Here is a 12,446-nt window from a genome sequence, read left to right as displayed (position 1 = left end):
GTAGTAAGTTTCCAGGTGATGCTGAGCCTGCTAATCCAGGAATTACACTTCAAGAACCAGCAACCTTGAATTTTAGTATGGATCTCAAAGAGGTGGGAAATATGGTGGGTGTAGGACAGTAGCACATCCCTCTTGCAGGATACCTATGATGGATGGATGATCTTTAGAAACTTGGATTTTAAGAGAGATTTTGAACTATGTAAATGTCATCCACCACTCAGTACCAAATATTCTACATCTTTTAGGGGAGGCAAAGCCAAGTAAGGAAATACTTTCATTTCCACTTTTGATTAGCGGGCTTCTTTTAGTTTTTCTTGAACTTTACCTGGTAGAAAATAACATTAATTTTAGGTAAATTAAAACTTCACATATCTCAAATGAAGCCTTGAGTATTTTTAGTATTAATAATTCCACAGTATATCATTTAGAAGTCTCTAAACATAGACAAATAGAATTCCACAGTTACAGGTATCAAATTGTTGCACANATGTTTTCTCCTGCTATACTTCTTATTTTCTTTTTTTCTACAAAACAGAAAGACAAATGCAGTGTCTAGTCAAATGCAACACTCCTTCAGATTTATTAGAAAAGCAGAGAAAAGAGAGTAGAAAATGCAGCAATATACATTGTTTGTTTCATTACCCTAATTTCATTTAGGTTTTCAACGAGTACAGAACTTTCATAACTAACATACAATAAAAGGGAGTTAGCTTTTCTGTGATAATAAAAATCTTTGACTCTGAAACATCTATTTTGAGCATTTTCTAAATAACACAGCCTATGACATTTTCTGAAAGTAAAGATATGCATAGATGTCAAGTTTTATGGAATACTTTTAATAAGCACAGGAGTAAGCAGAAGTTCAGTAAAATTAGGACATGTCTAATGAAGCTCACTTATAAAATTACATTGATTTTCATCTATCTTGGTGTTCTCATGAAATTTTTTCACATGAAATATTTGAGATCTGAAACAAGAAAATTTAACTGTATATCTTCCTCAATACTGATTTAATTCTAGAAAAACCATTCATAACTATTAACTTATTAATTGACAATTAACTGACAAGTTATATGAAATAAATTCATGAAATACAATATTTTATTAACAAATGAAATTTGTAAGCATTCTGATAGAGTGTCACACATTTTATCAATCACACAATAAACTTTTAATTTGGGGAGTAAACAGAATGATTTTGAATTGCCTAACTAAACCAAAAGTCAAAGTTTCTCTGAGATAAACTCTAACGATATTTTGAAAATATTTTAAATAGCCAAAACTGGTTAATACAAATTTATTTCCCACATTTTCTAATAATTTTTCTAATGCTTTTAAGGTATCTTCTTTTGCTAAGATATCTACCTGTGGACATTAATTATTACATTTTTGGGTGTAGATACAAATTGTTCTTGGAGCAATTAAAACTCATTAGCTGAAATTTAATTTACATATGTTCGTTTGTCTTCATATTTCTTTTCACTTGCTTAATTAAGGAAAAGAAAATTTATATCTGAACATAAAAGTACAATTAAAGTTAAGGTTCAGTTAATGATTTTTAATTGCTCCAAGAACATTTTGTACCTATATTCAAGAATGTAACTTATGATAAACGTCCAAATTTATATTTTAAAATTTTAGAACTGATATTATCATCAGAGCAACCTGTACGTCAGCAAACAAAAGTGCATGACCACAGAAATATTTTATAATGGTTATAAAATTATATATTATGGATACCTTGTAAAATAAAACCTGATTTATTAAAATCACTTTTTTCTTTTGATCCAATATCCAGTTTCATATCAAGAAGCACCTTTAATTTGGAACTGAGAATAAGAAGACTGGTCCCAACATTTTTTTAAAAGCCACTCATTTTTAAAAATAGTTAACTAGTTAATAGATTTTTTTAAGTCTTTGTGTTTTCTGGATGAGAAATTTCCATACTGTTATTGTTTATAGATTTATAGAGTTTGCCACACATGGCTATGAAAATGCTACTTAAATATATAGTTTCTTTTTAGATTAATAAAATATACTATCCTGTTAAAATGTTACACATTCAAAATTATTTCTGAATGTGTGCATTCATTTATTCATCATTCCACAAATGTTTGGTAAGTGTTGCAGTAATAGATTTCTTTTTTTTTTTTTTTTTTTTTTTTTTTGAGACAGAGTTTTGTTCTTGTTACCCAGGCTGGAGTACAATGGCACAATCTCAGCTCACCGCAACCTCCACCTCCCAGGTTCAAGCGATTCTCCTGCCTCAGCCTCCCGAGTAGCTGGGATTACAGTCATGCACCACCACGTCCGGCTAATTTCTTGTATTTTTAGTAGAGACGGGGTTTCTCATAAACATTCTAGTCCCTAATTCTGACTGCCCATTTTCTTAAAGTAACTATAAATTTAGGTTGAGTCTTAACTATTAATACAGATGGTAATTCAATTTTTGGCATATTCAAGGTGCTAATCTCTGTATATCAGAGTTGCAGCCTAATGCCATCAGGGCTAGTTGTCCAAATGCTTGGGGATGGCAGGTGGCAACCACAGATAAGGTTGGCCTATGCCAAACTCAAGAGTGAACGTTTTTGCTAACGTATTTATGTTTTTAAAATGTTAGTAGTAAGCCATATGGAGCAAATGAAACATATTTGTGAGCCTAAGTCAACCCAGGAACCTCGGGGTTGCAATTCTTTCATGGAAATCTTCTCAGGGAATCTTCATAAAATCTCTGCCCCTCAAGTTTGCTCTGAGCTTGTTCTGGTCCTTATCTTTCCAATAATCCTAGAAGTTGAAGGGACCTGATAACAAATCCACATGGGCAGAGGTCCAAGGACCGAGCTCTGAAGGATCCTGAAAGAAAACAATGCTGGGAGCACTGCTCTGAGGAGTACAAAAGTGTAAAAGAGAAATGAGCTTAATCACCAAACTGAAGACTGCACTGACGAATACTTAAAAGTCCTTTTTAAACCACTCAGGTGGAGAGAATGCAATTATCTAGCCCCAAAGAAAATATTTCTAAGAACATAATTCTCCCCAAGATTTTGAAGAAAATATTTAATTTGTACATCTACAACACAAATTCATCTTTCATTGGCCTCTATAATACCCAGCTTTCCCAAATGCTCTTCCACAGCACAAAAAGTAACATCAGTTTTCAAATACAAGGTGCAAGAAAGTGTACAGTACAGTCATGACTAGGGCAATATATACATGCACCTAAAAGAGAATTAACAAACAAAACCTTGATTTCTAGAGAACACGGAAGTTATACCAGACAAGGAGAATGTAGGGGAATCTCATATTTATAGTACCCTTACCTATACATGATGAAGTTTACCTCTAAAAACAAAAACATTAGCAGATGCTGCTAACATTCTGCATGTAATAAACTCCTACTTATGCATCTGTGGATATTACACTATTAAAAGGCACATTTATTTCTTGATGCATGTCTTTGCTAATGTCCTAAATTTGGGTTCCAGTTGATCTAGAAACTCCAGTCCCTCTTCTTCCTGCCGGTCGCTGCAGCACCCTACTGAGCCGGCCAGAGAACCTTTGCCTTCATAGTTATACGAACGAACGTAGTCTTCACAATGTTTATGCTCCTCATCTTGTCCACACAAATACACCTTCTGTATCAAAAAAGAGCACATTTTATTATTTTTTAAAAAACACCTAAACATATTAGCAGAAAAATGATGTCTTTGATTTACCTTTTACTGTTTAATTTTTAATCAGAGTGTGTCCTCTAATCGATTCCTATATATAAAAAATGCACAGGATTGGTCTGTATTATAGTCACTCTTAAAATATAGCAAATAAATAAATGCTTCTAGTGAGCACACTTATAAAAATTAAGACTACACATATATCATACAACTCATTTATAATTTTCCATTTGAACATAAAACATGTATATTTGAAATTTATCTTTGTAGCTTCTTCACATATTTGAGGAGAACCAATATAGGCTATGATTCCTATGTTTATATACTACTATATAGCTGTGATAGTGTGATATATTAAACTGGCTAATATAAAACCTATACTGATTAATCTGAACATAAAACAAAACAAGGAACTAAAACTCAAACTAAAAGCTCAATAATTTATCTGGTTGATTTTGATAGCCAGGACTTCATAACCACACAAAGAACTCAAGCACACTGACAAATGTTTGTAATTTATGATCCATTCATTCCTATATAATAAATATTTCACTCCAGGTGGTTTTCTGTTAATTTTAGGGAAGAGGCTGTCAAGTTTTTATCCTTTGTAAACACCTCTACATATGGCACTCCTAGACAAACTTTCGTAAACTGTTTCTCTTTGGGTTTAAACCAGACATCCACATCTATGATAATCCAACATTTAAAAGACGTTGACTTCCAAGTATACGAGGAGTAAAACTTTTGGGAAATTCTGATTTGTAACTAGCATTTAACTTCCGTGTAATATGACCTCGAAGACAGTGGAACTTACTTCGCCAAGCCGAGGTTGGGTGAAACTCTGCCAATCTGTGTACGTGTATCTGCCAGTATCTCCCTGCCCCACTCCCTTGACGGACTCCAAGGTCTGATGTCCACCTCCTTTGTTGGAATCCAAAGTGTAGCCTCCTTTGACCATCTCAAAACTTTGCTGTGTTTTGATTCCCTGGCCACCAACAGTACCAACAGACATGCTTGTGTCACAAATGTTGGATGTCTGCATGGGGAGTCTAATATTTGCTTCCTGAAAGTAAAATTAGAGAGATAAAGTGAATTTGAAAAATGGAAACTAACCATTCATTTTCATTTTTTTCACCATAGGCAAATCACTTGCCTGCTGTGCCTCTCTGTTCCTCATACATAAAATCAGAATAATAGTATCATAGGTGTGATGGGTTGAACTGAGTCCCCTAAAAATTCGTATGTCCTAACCCTCAGTGACTCAGAATGTGAACTTATTTGGAAATAGGGTCATTATAGATGCAATTAGTTAAGATGAGGTTATATGGGATTAGAGTAGGTCCCTAAGTTAATACGACCAGTATCCTTATAAAAAGGGGACATTTGGACACAGACATGCACACAGGGAGAATGCCATATGAAGATCTAATTTACACTGCCATAAGCCAGGGAATTGGCAGAAGCTAGGAAAGGGTCCTGGAACAGATCTCTCCCCAGTTCCTTCAGAGGGAGCATGGACCTGCCAACACCTTGATCTCTGATTTCTAGTCTCCAGATCTGTGAAACAGATCCTTTTCTATTGTTTAAGTCACTCAGTTTGTTGTGACAACCCTAGCCCTGTAGAATTGGGAGGTTTAAAGGATTTAAAACATTGAGGACACTTGAAACTCTGCTTAGCATAGTAAGTGCTCAATAAACATTAGTGATATTATCACTGACATTGTTGTGGAATAATCTGTCATCATTTGTTCACCATACAATTCAAAGGGATGTGAAATCTGATTTACCGTTACTTCTTCTCCAGGTCCTTCAGTATTTGATACAATTAAATTTTGCTGGGCTATGTCTTCTGGAAAACATTTCTTGACTGTTCTCTTAGCAGTGACACAGAAACATGTAAACAGAATACCTAAAAAGCAAAAAAGATCAAAGTAAAACACAGACATTAAATCATTTGCTTACATGATTTTTTAAAAGTCTTCTTGCATATGTCTCAAAAAATTCATTCCACAAATTGAGTTCTTTAGGTCACAAGATTTGAAAACAGAATATTTTAAAAATGTATTTATACTATTTGTAGCTTAAAGAGATTAATAATACTGTCTTCCCAGGTCCAGAATTAACTTATGTGTGTCTTTTATTTCTTCTACATTGAAATGGTAACTTCATCTAACTGAAATTTAAGATAGCATCATTAGTAGTTAAAATCACACAGAACACACTTAAAGGGCTTAGAATAACAAGACGAAGAACATTAGGCATAAATACAAACAAGAAAGGCAATTACATAAAATTGGTGTCCAGTTTCAAAAGTGTACATCAACTAATAAAGTGCTAAGAGGAATATCCAGTTTAATCTGAAACTCAGATCAATGAATTAGGATACAGTAAAGATTATAGGAAAAGTTCATAAATGCAAATGGGTTCTTTAGAGTCAGAGGAGAGAGTAAGAAAAAGAAAAGGAAAGGAAGAAAGAAACAGAAAGAAAGAGAGAGAGAAAGGCAGACTTAATTAAGCATGGACAATATTTCTATTACTTTTGTACCTCCAAATAACAGTTTGCAGAATGCAAAATCTTAGCATCCTTTGCCTGTATTGCTTTTCCTCAGTGGCTCATGTGACCATTTTCCACTCGTGGAAGTCTTACGATGATACTAAATCACTTCATTAATAATATGGAACATAAATATCTGAGTAAATTTTGGAATAGCTCTGTTTTCACAAATTCTTTTTCTATGTGTGTATTCCCTACATAAACATGGCTGGTTCAAAGACTGTATTATTTTTTGTGGACAGAATCTTAATAGTTTTATCCAGCTTCTTCATTTTACACATGGAAAAATGAGTTCAAAAAAGAGGAAATAATGTACCCACTGTCTCACGGATAATTATTGAAGAACTAAGGCTGCCGCCTCTGAAACTTACTTTAAATTTCATCTGCTGTTACTGATACGTTTCTTCTGTCACTCAAAGCACCAAGACATAAAATAGACACAATATTTTTAAAAGAACACATTGCCCAAAAGCTATTAATATAAAAAACTTCCATGTTTTAAAAATATTAGATAAAATTTTAGCTAACACATTCTAGATAATGATAATATACTTACATAATAACAATACAGAACCCAACACCATAGCAAGAATAGCCCATCTTCCAAGTATTACATTTGGTCTAATGTCTCTTGCACTTTTACCGTTCGTTCTACACTCAGATGGAGTTGAACAGTCACATACTCTCACTGTTAACACATGTGTTGCAACTAAACCATGCCTGTCTTTTATTTGAATAGGCACAGAATAATAGTCATAATCAAGATTTTGTCGTTGACGAAGAATGGCTGTTTTACCTAGGGAAAAAAAGAGAGAATATATACAGCTAGGATGTTTAGATAGCAATATTATTCCTACTTGATGTTCTCAGTGGACGGGAATCAATGTAGAATATAAACCCTAATTTTCATTTTTTTTGAATTTTGATTTCTCAGAAGAGCCAGAAAAGTAATTTATGTTGCTTTATGCTGATATTAAACTAATCTATACTTAACATGCTGCTCAAATGTTAATTAGAAAGGGACTTACATGGTTTCTTAAAGGATATTCAGAACAAGAGTCTAAGCTCACCATAATGGCATCAATTTAAAAAAAAAAAAAAACAAGATATTGTTGTTTTTAGGGTTAATAAAATAATTTCCTTAAATAAATGTGTATTTATTATGATAAACTAAGGTGAAAGGATCATCACCAATCTGAAGTCCCTACTGACTATAACATTTAGCATAATTACATACCATCCTTTTGTTCTAGATTCCAGTTTTTACTGGCAGAATTATCCAGAAAGAATTGAAAAGGTGGTCCATTTTCAGGTCCATCTGGATCTACAGGTTTCAGAACAGCAAAATCCTCATTATTCTGACAAATGGTCACTTCTTTATCAATTTGAGGTGGGTGATCATTGTAATCATCCAAATGAACTACTAATGTTCCAGTGCAAGATCGGCCAACTAAGATAAATTAAAAATAGGTTATTTCTTCACATGAAAATGTATTTATTTTCAACAATTTATAAAATATACAGTTGACATCTGCTTTCTACTAGCTGTCTGAGCTTGAGTTCGCATACATGCTTCCCGGATTTCAGACATCGAGGCTACAAAATAGGGACATGTCATTTTTCTTTGAAGACTAGGGCTGAATCAGATAATTTCTTCAGGTGCTTTTCAGAATTAAAAGGTATTAGATTATGAGGAAGGTCACTACAGAATGACCTGTTGAAAATCAAATGGATGCCTTAAATCCTTCTTTATGCAGCGCATAAGTTCATCCTTTTGCATTTGGTTATCAATCACTTTCTCAGCTTCTGCATTGCATCATACACTCTTTGTCCAAACCTTGAAAACTTCTTTAGAAATGCACTAGGTGTTTCCCTTCCTGTCTGCTTTGTAGGTTGCCACTCCTAGGAATACTTTTCTCCTCTTCTTTGCCAGGTAACACACTATTATCTTCAAGAATCTACTCAAATGTCACCTCCTCACGAAACTTGTGACTTCCACAGACAATGGCAGCCATATTCCAGTGCTTTCTCAGAACTCTTTGCTAATACCTTGGCTCACACACTGAACTGCAGAAATAGCATAGTAAGTTGTATTCACCTCGAGAGCCTAGTGATTTGCCCAGTATTTCCCAGCTAACTATAACTTTATACTAACACATTGAACATAATGCAGTTCCTATTTTTATACTTGAAAACATTGAATTGAATAAGCCAGAAAAATAAGTTTCCATCTCTGCCCTAATGCCATTTATATGTTCTTGACAACAGAAACTGTCTCATACTCGTCTGTTGATTGCCACTATTAATGGTCTAAGACTTCACACAGAGTATTTTTAGTTAAAATAGTGCCCATTATTTGTGTTTAAGAGATAATGAAGTTCAGAACCATGTCAAATCCCACCACTTGTCAAAGGATAATAAACTATAATAAATGATAAGATATCAAAATTGAAATAAACAGAAAGGTAATTGATGCAGTTTTCATGTTTTGCTTTAAATACTGGTCCACATTCTGAAACATGCCTGTTGAATTTATCATAAGGACTACTATAACTTGCATGCAAATATAATTTATTTTTCTTTTTAATTTGAAATAACCCTAAGTCGTATCATGTAGCGTATTTCAGGAAAATTTTTTTCTGGTGAATAACTACAAAATTAATTTATTCAGTGATTTTTAAACTAATTGTTTAAATAAAGTAACTACTATTTATGCCTATTTTAAAACTATCTGAACAAGTTTAAAAATATCCAGAAATAAAACAGAGATATAGCTATTAGGAGAAGAAATGTACAATAGCGTATAAATACTTTGAGACTGCCAGAAAATAGCAAATAAATTTGAATATAAGTAACAACTTTAAAATCAGCAAACTAACAAAGAAATGAATAATGTGAAAAAGAGGCCTTTATAAAGTAAAAAATTTAGTTACATGCACTACAGATGAGTTGATATATATAGTGTAATTTCACCTTTTAAAATTTAAGCAGAAAATCTTTCTCTTTATAGAAAATGGTGAGAAAACACACTTTAAGAATCCAATAAAATGTGGTAATTACAGGAATGCAAATCAAGATTTATTTAATCACATATTCAACCAACATTTATCCCATAACTTACTGTTCTCTATTACAGTCTCTGTTTTAAGCATGTTGATAAAAACAGAGTGAAATATGCTTGAAATTATTTACATGGAAGGCAATCAAAGCCAAAGCTGAGAAGGTCTTAGAACAGGGGTGTCCAATATTTTGGCTTCCCTGGGCCACACTGAAAACAGAATTGTCTTGGGCCACACATAAAATACACTAACACCAATGATAGCTGATGAGCTAAAAAATACATGTTGCAAACAATCTTATAATGTTTCAAGAAAGTTTGTGAATTTTTGTTGGGTCACATTCAAAGCCATGCTGGGCTGCGTGCTGCCTGCAGGCCACAGGCTGGACAAGCTTGTCTTAGAAGATAGCAAAAATTACAAGAGGTTGATGGTAAGTTTTTATTTTACCCCTGGGAAGAGGTAAACAGCCAAAAATAAGTAATTACTGATAATAGCTAAGCATGGTGAAAGGTCATTGGGTGTGTTTATTTACTTCTAAAGCTTACCATAAATTAAGCACATAAGCAAATGCCAAGTATAAATGAGTAAGAAACATCACAAACACAGAGCTAGAAAGTACATCTTGGGTTAACTAAAAATCTTCATAACACTTCAACAGCAATTCTGAAAAGCAGTAGTTTTTTTATTGCTACTCAAATGTTTCAGTAACTAGAATCACTACCTTATAAATCAGCCTATTCTATAAATTTTAAAATTGTTAAAAGATTTAAATTTTTACTTATTAAGCTACAATATGCCTCCTAATAATTTCCTATAATTTGCTCATGTTCTTTTTGGACTATCCATGCAAAACGTTTGCCACTTCTACATGACAACCCTTAAATATCTGTTATCTTAAGAAAATTGTTTTTGCAGAAGGAAGAATAAAGAAGCACTTAGTAAATGTTTTATCTCAATTTTCCATATTAAAACCAGTTTTTCCAAGTGCTAATTATGTCCCTAGAACTGTAAAGCTTTTTGTAGTAAAATTTATAACCTGGAGATTCATAGGACTCTCAAACAACAAAGGAATGACAAATATCAGCACCTGCACTGTGTATACGTATACCACATTTTCTGCCAGATACTTGGAAAGGGATGGTTTACAAAGAAAAACGGTCTTTATACAAAATTGAACTCATAATTAATCTCGTCAAGAGAACAGAATATACACGAGAAACAATGAAAGCAGCCTTTTCTATAGAAACCACACCATATATGATAATTGTTATTCCCGGGTCAAAAGGTATTTAGAGAAGAACTGAATCCAGACTATGGAAAGGATCACAAACCTTGTAACTGCCATTTATTTGAAGAAGTTAAGGGACCTGAATTTCAGACAGGAGGAGCAATGTTACTCTACGTGGAAGGCATGTAAAACGGTGTTTTCTTGACTGGCAGCCTGACTGATAGAGGATTGACACAAGAAAGAAAGTTGGATTCTAAGAAAGGTAGAAGAATACCTAGATTATCATCCAGGAATATTCATGAGCATCAGAACAAAGTGTGTGTGTGTGTGTGTGTGTATTAAGGTTCAAAGAAACAAAATCCTTCATATCACTATATGGTTTTTCACTAAAATGTGTCACATCCTTTACTTTTTCTTAAGCACACCCAGGTTATCTTATAGCCATGGAATATAAATTTGTTGAAGTTTGCTTTTTATTTTCTTACACTATGATGACTGTGCTTATAGACATTGTCTTTTAGCACCAAAAAACAAAGTTAACTTTTAAATACTGTGTTCTCCATAATTTTCTCTGCTTCAGACATTATTTTATTTTTAAAAAATTACGCCTCTGCATTTCTGTAATCTCTTCTCTTTCATCCTTAATATGAGCAGCTCTTAACTGATCTCCACTTCTGATAATATCTGTACATTCTTTACGAGGAAAGTTCTCACACCATAGAATCTCTTGTGAAAATATAATAATTCTATAGTTGATATCATGTAAGAATTTGGCCTTATCTTAACATTCTTAATTTCCATGTCAGCTTGTCTAATACTTGGAACTTAATAGACAAACCAACAGTTGCAGAATAAAAGAGTAAACATAAAGTATTCTTTGCAATCATAGAAAAAAATAGGGTATAATATCTGAGAACACATTGTTTGCATTTTGTTATAAAAAAAAGTCACAGGGACAAATAAATAAGCAAGAACATTTTCACTACTGCCAACTTGTGTTAATTACCATGGAATTTGATATGTATTTATTAATACATTCACCCATTCCTTCTAAATGAATGCAACAGATGCAGTAAAAAAACCTATAGCATTGCTGTATCAGCTAGTTTGTGTCGAACATCCAACATATGCAGATAAAAAGAGTGGAAACCTTCTTGAATTAGGCATGTAGTCAAAAGAATCGGCTATGTTATAAAAGCCCAAGTTCATTTACCTTTATTATTTATGGCAATTTGCCACAATTTATGGTAAATTTGTCATCAATATGATAAAATGAGTGTAGCTTCTACTTATCTTTTTATCATCCTCTTTTAATATCTTCTGCATATTTTTATGATGTATACATTAATATAGTAGAACATGTACATAAATACATATGATAGCAAATATTTTAAAACATTCGTAAATATATATTTAAACATACTAACAAGTGGTTTACGGATAGAAATGTATATGTTCAAAAGAAGTTCCAGATCACTACTTTACTATATTCAGGAGACATTCTTTACAGAATCGATTCTAAAATTGACCTTGGTAAAAGATTGCAAACCACCTAAAAGACTTAAGTCATTGTTTGACCATTCCTTTATAAAATAGGATAAATGATTCGTTCTCCATTAAGAGAAGCTCAGAACAAACTTACTTTGAACCCAACTGTTTTAGGTGTGTTGAACCCTTTCAGCAAGCCCAAATCATAATGTATCTAAACCTGTACTTCTGAAAAAAATGGTGATCCTTGAGTATGCCACCATTTCCTCAGCAGAAATTAATAATATAGATCATCTTTGAAATCTTAGACTTTAATTTTAATTGTGATGTAATTACATTTAAATTTATTGTGATATAATTAAGCCTTAAGCTTTGGCCATTCACTACCTCATAGCTTTGCATTATAGATGCCCTGGAGCCAAAATTGGGTGATCTCCAATAACATG

General features: G+C 33.0%; 1 protein-coding gene across 2 annotated transcripts in view; it reads right to left on the bottom strand.

Moving 5' to 3' along the window:
• Positions 1-2,151: 2,151 nt before the first annotated feature.
• Positions 2,152-12,446, bottom strand: part of DSC1 (desmocollin 1) — a 33,458-nt gene continuing 23,163 nt past the window's right edge. Inside the window, exons 12-17 of one of the 2 annotated variants that reach the window (XM_017858044.1) lie at positions 7,463-7,675; positions 6,782-7,021; positions 5,459-5,580; positions 4,486-4,734; positions 3,717-3,762; positions 2,152-3,635 (exon numbers count right to left, since the gene is read on the bottom strand). In XM_017858044.1, coding sequence (XP_017713533.1) covers positions 3,727-3,762; positions 4,486-4,734; positions 5,459-5,580; positions 6,782-7,021; positions 7,463-7,675 — 860 coding nt within the window. In that variant the 3' untranslated portion in view covers positions 2,152-3,635; positions 3,717-3,726. The remainder of the gene's footprint in view (positions 3,636-3,716; positions 3,763-4,485; positions 4,735-5,458; positions 5,581-6,781; positions 7,022-7,462; positions 7,676-12,446) is intronic. The other variant, XM_017858043.1, reaches the window with a different exon arrangement.

The sequence above is a fragment of the Rhinopithecus bieti genome, unplaced genomic scaffold (genome assembly GCF_001698545.2).
Source record: "Rhinopithecus bieti isolate Rb0 unplaced genomic scaffold, ASM169854v2 scaffold_44774, whole genome shotgun sequence".
Classification (NCBI taxonomy): Eukaryota; Metazoa; Chordata; class Mammalia; order Primates; family Cercopithecidae; genus Rhinopithecus; species Rhinopithecus bieti.
Note: the sequence above shows the minus strand (reverse complement) of the source record. Positions and strands in the feature narration are given on the sequence as shown.